Genomic DNA, 19,518 nt, shown 5'->3' with positions numbered 1-19,518 from the left:
GACAAGGTATTTCATGCATAAGAAAAACCAACAAACCTTGCGATTCTTCAGAAAACCTAGGCGGTGCCTAAAATCATTCTGCAGAAGATTGCTATCACTCCGAACTGTTGAGATGATCATGACTAGCCTTTCTTGGCCTTGGAATTCTTCAGTAGAGCCCACAGTTACTCCATCAATTCCACGTTTTTCCAATACAGATCTGATTTTTAAGACCTGCAAATGATAAAGCAGAAGGATATATACACACAACTTCCCACACAATGAATAAACAAACTCGAAAAAAATTTTTCACATAGATGAAAACATGATGACATTCTTATGAGTGAAGCCTAAGTATTGCTACCAATGAAAACAACCATGTGAAGCAAAGGAAAGCATTGAGAAATTAAAAATTAACTGCTTTTATTTGCTGATATGGAAAATATAATTACATATAACTTACTACACACGGCCCAGTATCCAACATTCTACACGTGGCACATGGCTAGTAAGCAAATGTTTCAAAGTTTATACGGCCGATAAAACTACTATTCTTACTTTTCGTATAGCTGCCTACTAATTTGCTATTGTAATCGATGCTTCACCTTTCGGGCGAAACTGCGACTTTTTTTATTTATCGCAACTTTAGTGCATTGGGAGTAAATCTTTCTTTCAGAATGACAGAAAGTTGTATTTCTGTATGAAAGAAAGATGCGCAGTACTGTAAAGGACTTTTCTTTTTTTAGGTCACAGCAAACAGGTCCGCGTTACTATCGAGAGTGTTCTTTCTTTTCTCCTTTTTTTTTGGCCACGGAAAACAGGTGCATGTTACAATCGAGGGCGCGTTAGAATCAAGTAAAACGGTACCTAAGGGTTATTTGGCATTGAGTACTGCCTGGTACACAATACAGCCATTAATGAAACCATGTCTTGTCCCAGATGCACAAATATCATGTACAAGAACTGCATCTATAGGATGCGAATAACTGGAAGAACTAAGGTGCAGTAAAGCATTCATGACTTGTCTCACTCAGATACTGCAGTTCTTTCACCCGCTCTCAACATACCGGCACAGCCACAGCACACATAATGATCCAACTCTTGCCTGCTTTCGGTAGGGGGACACAATGCCAATGTCCTTTCCTTTTATCTGGACACCAAGGCCACTTTTTCCTTGCAGAAGAGAGACCACGTAGTTGACGACCACTTTAATTTCCTCAGGATTGAAGTATGATGGGCACGAAGATTCCCTAAGATCTCGACCCAATACACTGTGGAAGATGAGTGGGCAGCCTTTACGAGGCAGCTCCTCCCAGTTGACCATGCTGTGTGTGATCACCTCATCCCCGTACACCTGTAGAACAAAATGAATTGTCAGCACATGCTGGGAGTAGAAGAGCACTAAATTTCATAATTACTACTTTCAAAAAAGTATCACAGGATGTTCCACAGTTATTTCTTGCTGTGCTCCGACAAACACATTGCAAACCTTTCTAAAATAAACAATCATGCAGCAATTCCTCAGCAGCACATTTATGCAGCTACAGTCAAACCCAGCTAAATCAAACTCGCAAAAAAATGCCTATCAGTTCAATATAGAGCATAATTCGATATAAGCCTGCTAAATAATTGGATGTCATAAAAGCACATACCATTTATAAAATCACTTTATTGATGAATCGCATGAAACAGTCCTACATTATCTTCTGCTTAGACAATTCCACTGCCTGCAACGCACACACTTCTTCCCATTGTCTAAGGAGTCGAAGCAGCTGAGGCCACAACCTTCCACATTCGCGCAAAAGCACCAGACTAGTGCGAGTACACCAATCACTTTGGAGGATGTGGGCAAAGGACCGTTGTTGCTTTCCTCACTGTGCCCACTTTCACTTGTGCTCGGTACGATGTCGGCAATGTAGTCTTCGTTTTCAGGCTCTCCTGTAGTCGCGACACCATCATCTGCACTCACAAACTTGTCCACCGTTGATTCATCAACAGCTTCCAGGAATTCTGACAGCAGCTCGCTCCAAACTTCGGCAACACCGGCAACGGCTTCGTCACATTCATCAGAATTTACAGTCATCACCGAGCATGCGAAAGCCGACACGGCAGAAGCAATTTCAAATGAACCACTTGTAGACGGCCGCGGATATGCGTCGGGCGCCACAGGCACCAGGTCGCGAGTTTGGCCGCTTTAGACCTAATCTCTCCCTTATTCTTCAAAGTCATGCTGAGAGTGTTCCTCGGAATCTTGCATGCTGCGGGGATATCCAACTTCTCACCGCGTGGACCCGATTTATGATTTTGAGCTTCACGACGAAAGGCAAATTCTGCCGCTTCATCACGGCAACACTGCGGGAGAAGGCACACAAGGCGCACACACAATGAACCAGAACAGCAGCATGAAAACTCACACTTTCGCCATCTTGCACGAGGGCACAAGAGCCTCTGTAGCAAGTGCTGCGGGTGGGCCAGGATTATTTTTTGCAGGGGGGGTGTCAACGGCTCACCCGAGGCAGCACGGTCACGGTAGGGAAAGCGGTTAGATGGAGCCGCGCTGCCGGGTTTCCCCGCCACCAAGAGGGAAAGCCAACTTCTGGGAGCACTTTTCCATTGCTTGACATTAAATATATTGGGAGTCGCTGCTATTTTTGCTCGATGAAAGTGTAATTTTTGCTATACATACTTATTGTAACTATACCGTGTCCAGAAATTGTTCGATATATAGAATAGTTCTATGTAAACGGGTTTGATATAGTAGGGCTCAATTGTACTGCCTACAGGCAATAAGAAGTGAGCCATTAACACATGTGTTGGCTATTGCAATAACTCATTCACTATTCATTTCAAAAAGGCTCACCACAGTTATCACCAGAGGTCGACGAATATTTTAGGTCTCGAATACGAATAGAATATTACACACAAACAGAACTATTAGGTATTTTTGAATATTTGAAACTTGTTAAATATTTTGCAACAAGTAGCATTTTTATTTATTTTTATTTATTTGATAAATACTGCCAGCCTTCAGAGAAGGCCGTGGGCAGGAGTGGACAGTACATATGAAGAAATGATAAAAAATAAGAAGACAAGCACACATTACACAAGGCTCACACCACGCACTGAAAAGCAGCGAAAGACCAATCGTTTGCACGTCGCTTGCATACAAACCCGTGCTACAAATATAAAATTGTGCATTGATATATTGACAGAGTGCTTGACAAGGAAAAATTAGATGAGAACACAGACCATTCAAGCTGACCATACGCGTTGCACGATATGACAAACTGCTTTAATTCATCACTTATCAAAGCATTATCAAGCAATTGTGTTACCATTGACAGGTTCTTGAGAAAACCATGCTGTCTGGAATCGATCAGGTTGTTATTTTCAAGAAACTCCGATATATGTTTGAAAATGACATGTTCAAGTGTCTTCACACATGTGCATAAAATGGAAATAGGCCGGTATATCACAATATGTGATGGATTTTGTGATTTAGGAATGGGGACAATTCTTCCATACTTCCAATCATGTGGAAGTTTCACTCGCCGTAAGGATTCTTTAAATATTATGGTTAAATATTTCGAGCACCATTCGGCATACCTAATGAGGAAGGCATTCGGTATGCCGTCTATTCCAGGGAATTTTTTTGCTGTCCACTTTCAAAAGAAGTGAGAAAACGCCTTCCTCAGTTATTGATACGTCACCTATAGCAGGGCATTCGTGAGGTAGTGTAAAGTGTGGGGGCTGATTGCCGCCATCTTTCGTGAACACTGAACAGAAGTAATCATTGAATGAACTTGCAATGGCAAATGGATCCGTAACAGGTCTACCATCAATACAGATACGATATTGTACTCTTTTTTTTGTTTGAAATGAAACCAAAATTTTGCCGGGGACGAAAGAAGAAAGTTTTTCGTAGTTACACTGTGATAATGTTCCTTGGCCTTTTTGATAGTGTGTTTTAACTGTCTGCGCATGTCGGAAAGTTTTTGCATGGTATCTTTGGAGGGACTACGATGAAGTTTCTTTTGGATCTTTTTCGTCTTTTGTCCCAAGGGTACAATGTCTTTAGTCATCCATGGGTTAGAACGTTGCACACACTCCACTCGGAATGGTACGAAATCTTGTATGCACCTTAAAACAAGGCTTTTGAAGAAAAGCCAGAAATCATCAACGGAAATTTCTCAAGACTCAGAGAGGACAACAAATTGTGAAAACGAGATATCAAGCTGGTCCAATATAATCACATCATCAGAACGCGCAAAAATCGGTACCATAGATGCCTGTTTCTTGCTTTTCTTTATACAATTCAAATCTACATATAAACTTACCATCTTATGATCGGATATACCTTCAAGAACATATGTTTTCAGTCTGCGATTAAGGATGCTATTGCTGACAAGAAAAAGATCTAAAATAGACATGGTTTCCCCTTGTGTCCGTGTTGGTTTGGTAACTAATTGTGTTAGGTCATAGAAAAGGATCATATCAACAAAAGGCTCGGCAGTGCTGCATAAGGGGTCGGGGAATTTACTGTTCCAGTTTATGGACGGTACATTAAAATCTTTTATGTTACAACCAGAGATGCTTTTCTAGCAACTAACCATTCTACATGAGTTTACGGCACAGAATTCCTTCAGAAGCTTCTTTCCTTCTTTTATCACAACTTCTGATCTTCTTTCGGCAACCATTTATTGAGCCTTGTTGTAAAGCTCTATTCCATACAGCAGCCATTCAATCTTGGAAAGCTTGTTTGCAACCAAGCTCTAAAGATGTTATGAGGCCATTTGTGCAGTTTTTAATGATAATTAGCGATCTTGTTTAAAACTGATTCTTTGTTCCTGATAGTAAGCAGATATTTTTTGCACTTGTCAGTACTGGGTGTCATACCCGAATCTATATGGTACGAGCATCTGCAGTTGACTATTTGATATTTGATTCAATATTTGATACTTATTATTTATATCCTATTCATATTCTAAAAAATTGCTATTCGCCCACCTCTAGCTATCAAACATAGTTATGGCCCATGCAGTTAAAAAAATGTAGCAGTTAAGCCTTGATATAACGAAGTCGATAAAATCAGCAATTTACATAGCTGTATCGAAATTTCGTTATATTGAAGTTGGATCTTTTATACAAATAAGTACAGTCACCAACAAAAAAACAAATGCATGTCTTTTACTATCATTGTGGCTTGAAAAGTTTATTATTGAGCTTTTGTACGGCTTTTTATTTGTGCACGATGTCTGCTTAAATTTCGGCTAAGGTCGTTTCATCATTGTACATTAAGCCGCGTCATCAGCGCTCACGTCAATTCGGAGCTCATAGGCAGCACAGGTGCTGGCTTTTCATTTTCGGTTTCAGAGTTGTTCAAATCCACCATCACTTGATGGATGATTTTATCGTCAAATGAATTCGCATAGGTCGTGCTCATTGTCAGCGTAGGCAAATCGTTCAGATGTTACCTCAGTGGAAATCACAACACCAGTGGTGGACAGGTTGACCCCAATGCCATAGAAGGGGAGTGATCAGTCATGCTGTAGTTATCTTCGGATGAGACTGTCGTCTCAGTACTAAGTGTGAAGCCCGCATGACAAAAACAGTTGCGAAGTGTGTTTTTTCACAGCCTTCCAAGCGCCTGAAAGCATGCCAACAGCAAACCTGAGGTCAACATAAGTTTTGCTACTTCCAAATGATCACCTTATTATTGAGGAAATCCAAAATTATCTGCTCGGAAATGGCGAACTTCTTGCTCATGTCAGCTTGTGAGCGGCCGATCTCAACTTGCTTGATGATGGCAGCTTTGTTTTTCGTCATCAACCTACAATAGTGCTTTCCATGCTTCAAAGCCATTGGTGAAGATGACAAAGATAGAGTCGGTGCCACTGCTAATAGGGGAGCTGCACAAGGCATACAGCCACGACTGCGAGTGGCAAAGTTCTGTCCACCTGGCAGTGCATGCTCAGAAGCAATAATGTCATTCCAGCTTTCTCCAATAAGTGGCGCTATTGGTCTCAGAAGTGCACCACTCCCACGCTCTAAGCCGTTATGAGGTGCTGTAAATTTTCAGCAGTGTGCAACAAGATTGTCATCGAGCAGGTGAAGAGGCCCCAAGAATAAAAGTGTAAAGCAGGAAGAGGTAGGCAGGCAAGTCAGAGTAGATGCTGGCTGGCATGTGGCTTCAATTTGCACTGAGTTTTTAAAATGTTTGCCTGTATGAGATACAACGAGGTGCAAGCAGAGATGTCTCTACTATTACATATTTTCTTTTGTGCACTTTAATCAATACAGAACAAATTTGTTTGGTGCCAAAGCAAGCATGAGTGGCAGTAGTCCAGAGAATTTTTGTCTTGAGCAAGAATCTTCAAATTGGTGACTCACAAGCTGTGCTTGCCGGTGTGAACATCACTTACTGTGAGTCACTACCACATCATCAGTTATCATCCCTTGCACAACATCTGTCAGTTACCAGTGTGAACACACCCTTGACTATTAAAGTTAAATGGAACTATTTCAAGCTTTCTTTTGAATTCTCTAATTATTAGGTTGTGTTACATTCTGCATTGGTTTCTTCTTTCAAGCACACTTGTGGGCAATGTTTTAAAAGAATAAAAAGCTAGTGGCTACTTACATTAAAAGGGGTACTCCAGTACACAAGTAGTCTACTACCATTAAGCACAGGGTAATAATAAAGTTACTTCGCCTCAGTGAGAGACAATAAAAGAACTGTGCACATATAAGCACCTTGCATACATAGGCACATAGTGTGTGAACTTGGAGTGAGCATACCTGCAATTCATTCTCATAAAACAACTTGTTTGGGACTTCAATGATGTCTTCATGACTTCTGAAGTTTTTGAGCAGCTTGGTGAGCATCTGTGGGTTGTAGTAACCATTCTCCATGCGTTGATATGGCCCACAGTCCATAAGGCGCTCCAGAAGAGAAATATCTGCAACATTGTATTGTGCGATCACAAATAGAAGAGAAATATCTGCAACATCGTATTGTGCGATCACAATATTGATTACACCAGTAAAAAAAACAAGAGTGCATATTTGACAAGTTTCACAGTGACATGGCTAAAAACTTAGAATTGTTTCACACATTTCAACAATATAACATAGTGAGATACATTGCATGCACACACATCAATGCACACACATCAATCAGTTTTTACGATTGAAATAATAGGAAGAACGTCCAATAGAAGTGTACAGTCACAAGACAAAACCTGCCAATAGGTCCAAATTAAATTAAATCAATTAACCAGAGTCGAAATAACGTAAGCCCACTGTGGTAGTAATGCAGCTGCCATCATGGCTATAATGCACCAGTGTAAGTACTGCCAAAAGAGAACAGGTATAAAGCAAGTGGCTAGAACATAAAGAAAAAATAACTCTTATCCAAGCTTTGCTGCAACATCTGAACCATGATGTCCCGTACAGTTGACTCCTGTTAATTTGATAATGGTTAACCCCTTAACTGCTGATGACGAGATAACTCGCCATCACAACAAGTGTCTCTGGTGCCGATGACGAGTTAACTCGTCGTGAACTTTCCACAATTTTTTCACATGTGTATGTGCAGTTTCTTGTAATTTTGAAAATTAAATAATACACAATGACTATTGATATTTTTTTTTCAACAAGACTAGTAAAAATGCAATAGGCATTCCTGGTACTGTATTCTTTATAAGAAAATGGCTCAATATATGCAGCTCTTCAAAACGTTACGCACTTTAAAACATTTTTCCAAATTTGTCACGGCAGTTAAGGGGTTGATTCAATACATGCATTAATTTCACAGTGTCCCAAAAGGTTGAAATGCAAATTAAAGGATCGTTGCTACAAGACTTCTAAGCTGAAATACTTGAATACATTTGTAATGTGGTTTAACTGACTGATAAGTTTTATTGTCCCACAGCAATGCACAGGCTATTACTGATGCCGTAGTGGGGGAGCGGGGTGCCTCTGGAATAATCTTGACCACCTCGGAACTTGAGGAATCCCTGAACTACTCTTCGGGCTTGGTGAAAAGTTACGCAGGTCCCACGCACTGTGGGAATTGACGTAAACGAAGCTTTCTGTGTTGGTTGCTTTGATTGACAATAATTAGCACTGACGTTGACGGCGAAAGTTTAATTTCTTCAACATTTAGTCTAACACGAGAGTGGTGAGTTGATGTTACATGTTAACTTGTGTGCAGCCATGCTGCTTGTCTGTGTAGTAGACAGAACACACACAGGGAGATGTTTGCTTGAGGCATTGTTGTGCGCCGTACATTGCAACTTCTGAGAGCGTATTCATTGCCTCACATGGCACATCGCATCGTGGCATAAGAATTAAACTTGAATTAGATTACGAGGCTGTACGTGCCACAACCAAAATCAGATTGTGATGGACTCTGGGTTAATTCTGACACTGTGATGTTCTTTAACGTATCCCAAAATCTAAGTGCATATGCATTTTCTATTTCGGCCCCGTCGAAATGCGACTGCCGAGGTCGGGATCAAATCCGCAAACTCAAGCAATGCCACAGCCGCAAAGCTACTGCAGTGGGCACAGAAGTGTTGATTTGATGGTCGACCGCTTCCGTAGTGTAGCCTGGACCCTGCGGTGCGCTTTAATTAATACGGCTCTGCTTCTGCATGCCCTGTGCAATGTGTCCGCTTAACATATGTGCATGGTGTTTATTTTTCAGAAATAGCAGGAACGTACTGTACCGTACCATGAACATTGGGCTGCAGCAGCCTACATATGAGATAAACTTTGGCCATCCTGCTTATCGGTGTCATAGCCATCGGGTTTTGCCAATTTCGATTAGTTTTGAATGCTCAACTAGCCTCGACCCACTTGAAACTTAAGGTCAGATCATACTCACGCCTTACCAGGACGTGCTTCACTTGTGGCCGCTCCGGATAAATGCCTTGACAGACTAATTGCTAGTGCTTCAAAAATGCGCAAGTTGGATGTGGCTACTATCTGTCAATCAAGCTGGTGAAGGACAAAGCTGGTCCGCGCCATGTAGCATGGTCAGACTGCTGCACATGTGGGCGAGCACGCACTCAAGCCTTGCCATGCACAAAGCAAACACTGCGCATATGCACTACTGTTGCATGTAGCAGCGGTGTGCTACATAGTGCGAATACCGCGGCTGCCACGGGGTGCCGCGATGAGTACACTGGCTAAGCACACTCCAGCTCGCTGAGGACAACCGCATTTGGCTTACATTTGGCACGTCGTAGGCGACAAAATCAGAAGTGGCGTCATCATTGGCATCCAAAACCAAATCTGAACTGCGCACCATGGTGACATTTAGAAGGCAGAGCGTTGTGGGCACACTCCGCTCCGCTGCAGCCCTTGCAGTGCAAGGCATTGAAGAAGGAACAGGAGCATTGCGGAGGCCGTGTTTGATTGCCAATAACTACGCTTCTACTGAACGCACTGAAGTACTTTATGCAGCAATGTATATCTGAAATACCTTTCTCCACTGCGATAAAAAGTGGTTCAGGGCTCCTTTCACAAGCATCGAATGCTCAGTATGGCAGTGTTGTTGCATTCATTCCCCATTAGTGTGGCTTCCACGGGAGAGAACCACATGCAGGGGAAAATAAGGTCTCGTCATTATAACTACTGGTTTAACAGCTACTTATTGCAGGGAAAGGAACCTTTAATATCAGTACCTCCTCAAGCCCTTCTAACTCACAAATACTGGACAATTCAAACTGATTTCACATGTCAGGACATGTGAAATTGGGGTTCAATTAAATGAGGTCAACTGTTTATGCTACAGGTCACCAGTCACTTTCTTCAATATACCTGCTACAAACACTGCAGCCACAAGGTGGTGCACAAGCCTGTAACTCATTAGGAATTACTTCTACACATGTGCAGTGTAGTGTATCTCTACACATTATTTATAGAAATTATCTCTAATGTGTCATTTATAGATTTGAGAAAGGCGAGTCAACAGTGATTGACATTGAAGAAAGACAAGGTCTTCTTGGCCACATTAGTTGTACCAAGTGGTTTGTCGTTTAGACTGCACTATCTCCGGGATGGGAGCACACAGTTTGAACGAGCGCATTTGGGTTTCATTTCAGTGTTTTTTGTGCTAATTAAGCATTATTACTGTTCTTAACTGCTAACTTGGTCTGTCTTTTTCATTTGAAGTTTCATTTTGGCAACTTTTTCATCGTTCTATGTGTACTTGAAGGCCTCAAATCATATAATTTGATGAGATGAAAGCGGCCAGATACCCAGATCCCACGAACACCAAATCAATCTGAAGTCTCCAAAGAATACCTTGTCTTCAATAACATGGTAACAATGCAGCGGATACATTTTGCTGTGTATATTGGCTGCTATAAACCAGAGCTGGTGGACGGTGACAAAATCAAATTTTGCATACTAAAGTATGCTTTACCACAAAACCACATAATGTGCAAAGCCATTTCAGTGTCAGCTTATGTTGTCATAATTTTCCATCTGCATAAGTGACCATGAGATATTAATGCTTCGGTATCTATAAAAGAAAATTTGGTTGCGAATGTATATAGTAAAGGTATACACCATGTGGCAAGCCATGCCAATGAGACATTGCTGAATTTTTCTTTAAAAAAGTGAGTCACACAGTTCAGGGTGAGCCAGCATTGCACCCAATGTTCTGCTATTGCGTATTAATGTTGGAAAAGTGTTACATGTGCTGTTTCCCTCTAGGTACTTTGCGTAATCTCCAATGGATTCACAAAATGTTTCAGCAGTGGGCTGGGAAGGCCAAATATGTCCATGTCTGTTCATACCAAGGTTATAATGCTGCGCTAGCCGGCTCCGGATGACAGGTCCCAGTTGCTTGGGGTCTCCAGCCAGAATGAAATGGCCACCTGGACCCCTCTTTTTCGGGTCCCAGGGTGACATGAGCCCAACGACAGGGATCAGGCACTCGGGCTCCAGAGATTGTCCTGCCTCATCCACGAAGATGTGCGTGAAATGGTTCAATGCAAAGTCAGCTGTCACCAGCCTGCAGCACAAACCCAGCACACACTAAGCTCGACAGAACTCCACTGTAATTACACATTTAAAAAACTTTCTGCCCACCCTGTAAAGAAGTTGGAAAGTACTTTGCACATTAAAGGGCAATGCTCCAAGGTTCTTCTCTAGCAAAAAAAAAAAAAATTATTCTGTATCAATTGCGCCGTGCAAAGCCAAAAGAAGACCCTTGGCAGCCTTAATAACTGCCTTCTCTTTTCATCATTATCAGCGTGTTGTAAGCTGAGACCCAGGTTTACCCAGTAATGCCTCATCGTGCTCCAAGTTCTCCAGTATCTTTTCATATGGCCATGCAACTTCAGCGGTTTCACTCAGAACTATCTCCAATACCCTTCTAGCTGCAGTTAACCTTCATTTATATTGCTTTGTTGTTTGCCGTCTTCAACACATCTACAATGGCATGACAACTGAAAGATGGCACGAATTTCAAGCAGCCACAGGGGTCGGCCATCAGCCTTTTGAGCGAGATGAGTGGGACTATAGCTTCGCTGCTGTATGTGTAAATGTAGGTTATTTGCCTGAGATGCCCACAACACTGATGACTGGCAGGCTTGTTCTACTTTGTCATGTTCAAACAGTGTTGCAGGGGCCCTTTAAAGAGGTGCATGGCTTCAGGAAAATGACACCATTCATTTATCCGAACAGTACCAAAAAAAAAAAGTCTACTTGTTTACTTGAGCTTAGGCATCTGTGCATTTAGTGCGTGAGTGCAAGCTGCTTGGTGAAGTAAGTGAGCAAATTTTACCCATTGAAATACAGCTTGCTTGCCTACAAGATCTGTCATCAGTTCCAACATCTACTCAGACAAAAATAAAACAACAATCTGACAGGCCTTGTGCACTTGTTCTCGCCATTAAAAACCTGACCTTTGTATGCAGCCAAAGAATAAATTCAAAATGTCACTAGACATCAGCAAGCATGTCTGACCATCTCGCAGCACAGCTTTTTCACACTGCATCCAGATTTCTGTGTAGACAACAGCTCATGACCCTCTTCCTCCATTTAATATGTTTCTAGAAGAACTTCCTTCAGTTGAGTAATAATAACATTTTGGCAACTGTCTTTTTTTTTAATTTTTGTTCAAGAACAATGCTCTTCATAAACTAGAAGGCACACTGTCTACAGCTTTTAACTTGATAATTAGCCCCCTGGCCAATACATTCATTGAGATATAGGTACAATATATGGCATCACAAAAAAGACAAAGATTATGCTAGGATTTTAAATGTGCTTACTTGCCAGTGCATGCCAATGTCGCCACAATAACTTTGTATCTCATTAGCTGTTCAGAGCATGGATAGACGAACACCTTCTCAGCATGGTTGTAGTTTGAGACTTTCTAAAAAGAAACAAGACCTCAATTTGTATTAACATCGCACGTTTCAGCATTGGTTTATAAACAGTTTCATACAAACTGCACTTAAATAAAACTTTCATTAGTTACCATTATAATACCCACAAAACCCAATGTAACGTATTTAAGACTATATAGATCATCATTCTTAGAGTAATGTGAGCTGTGAAAACCACCATGATTCACAAAAGCTCCTACGTTGAGTCCATACTTATCTTACCTGCAGTTATACACATCTGCATGTAAATACTCGTAGCTTTATTTAACGAAATTGTACTTGGAGCCAATTATTTCATTAAATAGAAAATTTAGTTAAGTCACAGTTCGTATGTTCCAGCAGTACAAATTATTTCACAGGTTCCTATATTTTTCCTGGTGAATAGCATCTTATCAGTAAGCATTTATCAACAGAATCAACCAAGAAACTTGACCAGCAATATGGTATCAAAAGCACTGGGGGATGTGGTAGAGATCACATCAAGGGCAAAGACTGGATCTACTGCAGGTTGGGGCAGTCGCATTACACCATGCGTATCCATATGCAATCGAACTCACTGTAACAATATTTAAGTGACAAGAAAATCCCATCATTATAACAGATAATTGTTATAACCGGGCTGCACGAAAAAGGTAGAGGAGACAAATATTCAAACATTTTAATTAAGACAGAAAGAAGCACAGTTGAACCCACTTATAGCTTCACCGGTTTTAACAATACTCAAACAATGAGCAGCTGCCACACCATGAACTTTTGTGTGTTCTATGGTAAAATAAACCACTTACTACAATGTTCCCATGAAGCATTACTGGCCATAACAATTAAATCTGCAAGCGTGGCTGAACAGGCATGTTGGCAATGTTGCCTCTTTGGTGGCAGTACTGTTTCCTGTCATTTCTCTTACTTCCCATGTAGATCATGTGCCGCATAAAGATAGAACTAAATCTGGCTATTGGATGTCTGCACTGAAAAACAAAAAAACACACAAAACCAAGGAAAACAAAAGAAAAGCATTCAAACCACTACACTCACCTGCATGCCGCACACCTCGGCTACACCCCCCGTTATGCCCGCACAGCATGCCTTCATCACATTGCCCTATGCATCGCTAGCCTCATGCACCCCGCTCTCGTCACGCTCTTACAACTCTCCGGTACACATGATGCATTGCATAGGGCAATGCAACGAAGGTATGCCATGCCGTGCAAGGTGTGCGGTGCAAGGGCAGGTGTGGCAAAGGTGTGTACACAAGTGAGTGTGGCAACTCGCATTTTTTTTATTATTTCTTTTTTCAAGGAATTTTGTGTTCTCAGTAGCCAGATTGAATTGTTGTCACTGCATATAGTATTCTTAGAACCGTTATCACTATAAGTGGGTTCAACTGTATCATCATGAAGGTCCACCAATGCTTGACTGCCAATTAGTTTACAAAGGTAAAGTGACTCACAAGGCCAAGATTGCCGTAATGTCATTCGCGATACTCTATCCAGATGAAGAGACAACATAACACTGCCAAGACTGCGCCTCCTCCTCTCATCGTCACAAAGGCTCTCATAAGCTATAAGCTTACTTCTGGATGATATTTTGCTGCTTCAACTGGACCCTGGTGCGTTTAGGAGCACATCTGCGAGTGCAAATGGGGCATTTCCAGCATGGTTTTATAGTAAAACAACAGATGGCAAAGCAGTGTGTTCCATCTTGAAGCCCTTTTCCATCCTTTGCTTGACGGCCAATGTTTTTCGCCGCTTACAGACAATATTAACATGCAAAATAATGTGTTCAAATAATGAATTCACTGTTGAATGACATTCTCCCACTTGTCACAGGGCTCCAGGTGTGTGCATGCGATGCGAGAGGACTTCACTAAATTGATACCGCAGAACAATATTACTTTGCTAAATGGTGTTCAATGGAACCAAGACTGGTAAACAAAAAAGGTTTGTTATAATGTGGATTTCAGTAAATCAAGCTTCGACTGTACTGCACATCAATTATGCAATACAAAACTGTCATCGAAAGGCTACAGAAAGCTATGCGAAGTTTGTGTCTGTTAATGCATAATTCTAAGTTGCTTATGGTTAGCCCTCCTCTCAACACAGATGGTCTATAAAATTTTACTTATAAATTTACCTAAAGCTAAAGGCCCTATTCGCTCTCAGAATTAACACAGCAGTGATTTATGTTTAATGTATGATTTAAGAAAGTTAGGAAAAGCAATAGCCCACATCATCATTCATTGCTTACAAACATAAAAGTGAAACATAAAAGGTTTGGTGGAAGGTGAGAGTCGTGGCTTGAATGGGTGCTGCGATCTTAACAAAAGACTTCTGGGCAAGTTTGGGGTGACACACTATATTTATACCCAATGCAAACCCCAAATGCTATTTGAAGCTTGATTATGCACAGCAGCAACAATGTTATTTCTCTGGGGCCCCAGAATGTTTGGAGCCCCTATTCCAAAGCTGTACATTATTTCACAAACACAAACTAGAAATACATAAACTTCCAATAATTCAACGCTTATAATTTTTAGTTTAAAGGCTGCAGAAAGAGGTAATGTACTTTAGTGAGCTTTATAAAAGGAAACACGCACGCATTTGACAGCTTTGTTCCATACCAATGAAGACTCACTGTGGCCAAATTGAAAGCAAGGGGAGAAAGCAACATTGTTCTGTCACCTGCTGACACTCACTGCAGGCACATGCTTCCAGTTGGCTGTCAAGAATGAAGAATGCTGTGCTGTCACACTTCAGTATGCTTTGTGTAGCAAACTGAAACTAATTATTCAACTCAATATCGTACATCCTGATGTTTGTGACATATTATATAAACAAAAATTAGCATTTACTGCCATCTGACAGGCTAAAGCACGGTATACAGGAGTGATATAGGTACTATCAGCACACCATCTCCACTCAAAAATAATTCATCTAAAGAAACTGTTGAAAAGGATCATTGGCATGAAAGGGCTTCCACCAGAAAACTGGATTGCCCTCCTTTGTTTTCAATTTTGGCCACAGAGCATTGTGACTGGTACTGTACGAGTGTATATGCCATGCACTTGTGTAATGTTTCGTAAATAAAGCTCGTGACAGTACATGCTGATGTATGTCATCCACGTTAAGTTCTTCAAACACATTTCACACGACAAAGCTGCAAATGTGCGTGCGATGTGACGGCAAGCAAATTAATTATGCCCCATCAACAGCATAGTGAGTAAAAAAAAACCATTCATGTGTAAAAGCAAAACAAACTTATAAACATGAACACAGTGAGTACTATCCTCGTCCAAGACCGTAACATACAAAGCCTAGGCCATAGTGAATGCCAGTGTAACAGCCACATTCATCTAGTAGCTATACTCCTTGTACCCTTCTAATTCCTTGCTGCAAGCTCATGCTGCAAGGACACTCAGTTTTTCTGGTAGAAGCTACTCAGTGAAGGTATTTGCTCTCATATACAATTATTGTTGCCAATCCATGACTCACAGTTGTGGCACTATCTGGTTCTTCATTGTCACTACAACATGACAATGCATATTTTTTGTGATATTAAATGACACAAAATGGAGTCAGAGGCTAAAAAATAGGTTAAAAATGTATGTTTAAATTTGAAACAGGTTGCAATGCTTACCACCAATTTCTTGGACATATTAGTTGGGTGCACAGATGCTGAATACATGCGGAAGACTTCTGTAGATGACATGTGGTCTATGAGCCGCTCGGCAAGGACATCACAAGCACTATTTGAAGGTGCCACAACAAGCACGTGACTTGATGGAATCAGGGTGCAGACCTAAAACATTAAAGAACAAGTTACCATGACGCATCAACAAGAACAGAACCAAATCTGGGAAAATTTTTAATATATACCTGCTTTAGTGCTTCTACAAGAGTCACAGTTTTTCCTGTGCCTGGAGGGCCAAACAAGAGGTACGGATAAGGTCGGTGCAGGCCAAGAAGAATGTTCTTCACAGCTGTAAACTGCTCTGGGTTGGATGCTATTTTCTGGTTGAAGAGCCTTGCAAAAAATTTTTTAAAAAGTCAGAGGAAAAGTCAGCTTGCCACCTGTTTACTTCCCGGGACACTTAAGAACTAAAAAAGAAAGGACCCTGTTATGCAATGAAATCGGCCAACAAACGAAAAATTCAAAATACAATCGAACCCACTTATAATGATACTGGTTTTAGCAGTATAGGGTGTCCCAGCCAATGTTAGCCAAGCTGTTGAAAGAAAAAAAAAAAGATTTTAAAGACATGGTGCAAGATACCACTTTAAAACCTACAGTATTCAGTCGTCAGACCTCCGACAAGGTCGAAAGTCTATCATTGCACCGCAATTTTTTAATATTTTTTTTTTCTTTAAACACCTTGGCTAACGTTAGCTGGGACACATGGTATATTGGACATAACAATGAGCAGCCGAGGCATCGTCAACTTTTGCAAGTGTTGTATAGCAAAATAAAACGCTTATGTATTACAATGCTCCCACACAGCAACATCGGCTATGACAATTAAATCTGGCTACTGGGTGTGCACACTGAAAGGCAAAAAAATACTCAAAATCGATGAAAAAAAATGTAAGCCACTTCACGGCCCCCACCTTTGTGTTGTGCACCCCAGACAAAGACTACCACTACATACAACTGTTTAATAGCAGGAAGGGTTTCGCATACATATGAACCTGTCATGCATGTGCCCTAAAGGAATTAGATACCTAGAAAGAAGAACACGCACAAGTCAAAGACGGTTACCTTCCTCTGTGCATTGACTTTTTGTGGCGCTAATTTACCTCATCGTCAATGCTATTACAGCACCTACAGAAGCACATTTACTATGTTAATTTTCTGCAAACTGCAAATACTGCAGCATGCAGTGGTGTATTATGGCAGTGGATATTGTGTGGTATATAGTTCACTGCAATTGCTTGGGCATACAGTCTGCACACCATTCCCTTATACTGAACAAGCAATGTACATAACCAATCTGCCTGTAATTTTACAGCTTTTCCACTAGAAGGGGGGCACTGCCAATCACTTTAACTCGAAGCAGATTTTGATTTCTCTGTATTCCCAACCTCTCTCGCTCCCACTTCCTCCTAATGCTACATTTTTTACTACTCCAGTGAAGCGAAAGCAATGCAATGTGCCTTAGTTTTCCAACAGCTAACCACCTTCATGCCTCCTTCCTCACAAAGGAGTAAGCCAACATCAGGGAATCCTGTTCAGCTCTTGCACGACCCGTTCCCAGCATGTGTGCCTCCAAAACAGTGTCAAAAGCACTGCCACCAGCCACAATGACCGCACACTTTTATGAAAGCACTACTCTCACTGGCACTAGCTTGAGTGCTCATCATGAGTATTAGGGTATCATGACTGAATACATGTGCCTGCCCGCCCGTTCTAGCTTCGCCTCGGTAATCACTATAAAGGTATTAATAGACAAAAAAAACTGAATCAATTTGAAATGAAAAACATTGGCGGTAGTGAGTTTCGAACCTATGATCCCTGGCTCAGAAGCCAAGTGTCTTACCCACTGGGCTAAACCAGCGCCTCCTAGATAGCAAGCCTGTGCACTCTGCTTTATGACATCATGCTACTTGGACTGAAATTTCCATTGGCAAGCCCGGTGTGATTAAAGCAGTGATGTCAAAATCACCGCGGCTTACTTGGCAGCGTGCCCATGAGAAAAAATTAAATTATGGGGTTTTACGTGCGAAAACAAAGATCTGATTATGAAGCACGCCGTAGTGGAGGACTCCGGAAATTTAGACCACTTGGGGTACTTTAATGTGCATCTAAATCGAAGTGCACGGGTGCTTTCGCATTTTGCCCCCATCGAAATGCAGCCACCGTCATCGGGATTCGATCCCGCGACCTTATGTTCAGCAGCCCAACACCATCGCCACTGAGCAACCATGGCAGGTCGTCCCCATTAGATTCTATGGCAGTCAAGCAAGGTAGCATAACGTCATGGATTGAAGTGCACCGGCCTTGTGCTATCTAGGAGGAGTTGGCCAAGCGTCTCAATGCACTCACTTGCCTACAAGGAGTTCATAACTCGAAGGACCACTTAGTGGCATTCAAATGGACATTAATGCTTTCGCATTCACAACTAATAAGAAGTGCTTAGGTGTCCTCGGATTTTTTGTGCTGTTAAGTGTAAACATAACCAGCAATTGAAAGCATCTTACTTTAATATGAAATCGACTGTACAACGCAGATCAGTTAAGCAGTGAAATAACAGCTTGTTACATTTTGCGACTTTTCACATTTCATTACAAGTCTCAATACCCTGTGGGACACTGACCTTACAGAAGGCAGCTTCAGACTTGAACGGACCTGTTCCAAGTGCACTGTCTAAGCATACGCGGCTGGATTCCGTTCCATGCATCACGTAAAGGGTTGCCATGCCATTACTATGGGGGTCATCCGCTCCGCCAGCACCACTCTCCATGCTGCGACACCGCGCATGCTTTGTGTGTGTTCTAGTAAGAGCAACGCGCTGCCATAGATTGTAAAACTAAGCAGTCAGAATGTTTATGCTTCCTGCTGCTATCGTACATGCTCCCAGAAAAGTGTAGTGGGTGCAGTATTATGTATGAATGTGTTGAGAATAGGCTGGCGACCTTATCAATGATGCAGGTAGCACACAATAAACGAGAACAAAAGGCAGCTTAAAATTGGCAATATGCATGGCCCCATCTTTTCCTCTTGTCCTCCTGTATTGTCCGCTGCCTAGACCAAAAGAAGCAGGTAATGCGCAGTGTCAATCTAAACATGGCAATCATCTCGCATCTGTGGCAGGCACTTACAAGATTATACTGTCCTTCTTATGTGCAGTAAAAAATGAAAAGCCTGTTACACTGCAATCACTCTTTGGTTTCCTTAGCTCAACTGTTGAGAAAAGCAGCTATGAGGTGGTTTCTCACGACTCTTTTCCTTTCGTTCCTCTTCTTTTCGACCTTCTGCACCACCTTCTGTATAGAAATTTCGAAGAGTTTGCATCCGCCAACGCACCGCTTCTTTGGGAGATTCTGACTTTTCAGCTTCGGTCAGTTGATGGGAAGGTCCCGGCTGCAGCTCTCTCTTGGCAGCATACTGCTATGATAACGAGTGCGAAGCTTTTTAT

General features: G+C 41.6%; 1 protein-coding gene across 2 annotated transcripts in view; it reads right to left on the bottom strand.

Moving 5' to 3' along the window:
• The window catches only part of LOC142585288 (putative helicase MOV-10), a 119,161-nt gene that overhangs the window by 16,622 nt on the left and 83,021 nt on the right, over nucleotides 1-19,518 (bottom strand). For both annotated transcript variants that reach the window (XM_075695931.1, XM_075695941.1), the window contains exons 8-14: nucleotides 16,262-16,409; nucleotides 16,023-16,184; nucleotides 12,273-12,376; nucleotides 10,791-11,008; nucleotides 6,778-6,938; nucleotides 1,085-1,333; nucleotides 37-213 (exon numbers count right to left, since the gene is read on the bottom strand). In XM_075695931.1, the coding sequence (XP_075552046.1) occupies nucleotides 37-213; nucleotides 1,085-1,333; nucleotides 6,778-6,938; nucleotides 10,791-11,008; nucleotides 12,273-12,376; nucleotides 16,023-16,184; nucleotides 16,262-16,409 (1,219 nt within the window). The remainder of the gene's footprint in view (nucleotides 1-36; nucleotides 214-1,084; nucleotides 1,334-6,777; nucleotides 6,939-10,790; nucleotides 11,009-12,272; nucleotides 12,377-16,022; nucleotides 16,185-16,261; nucleotides 16,410-19,518) is intronic.

This window comes from Dermacentor variabilis, chromosome 1, assembly GCF_050947875.1.
Source record: "Dermacentor variabilis isolate Ectoservices chromosome 1, ASM5094787v1, whole genome shotgun sequence".
Classification (NCBI taxonomy): domain Eukaryota; kingdom Metazoa; phylum Arthropoda; class Arachnida; order Ixodida; family Ixodidae; genus Dermacentor; species Dermacentor variabilis.
The sequence above is the reverse complement of the archived record's forward strand: the minus strand, read 5'-3'. Positions and strand labels throughout refer to the sequence as shown.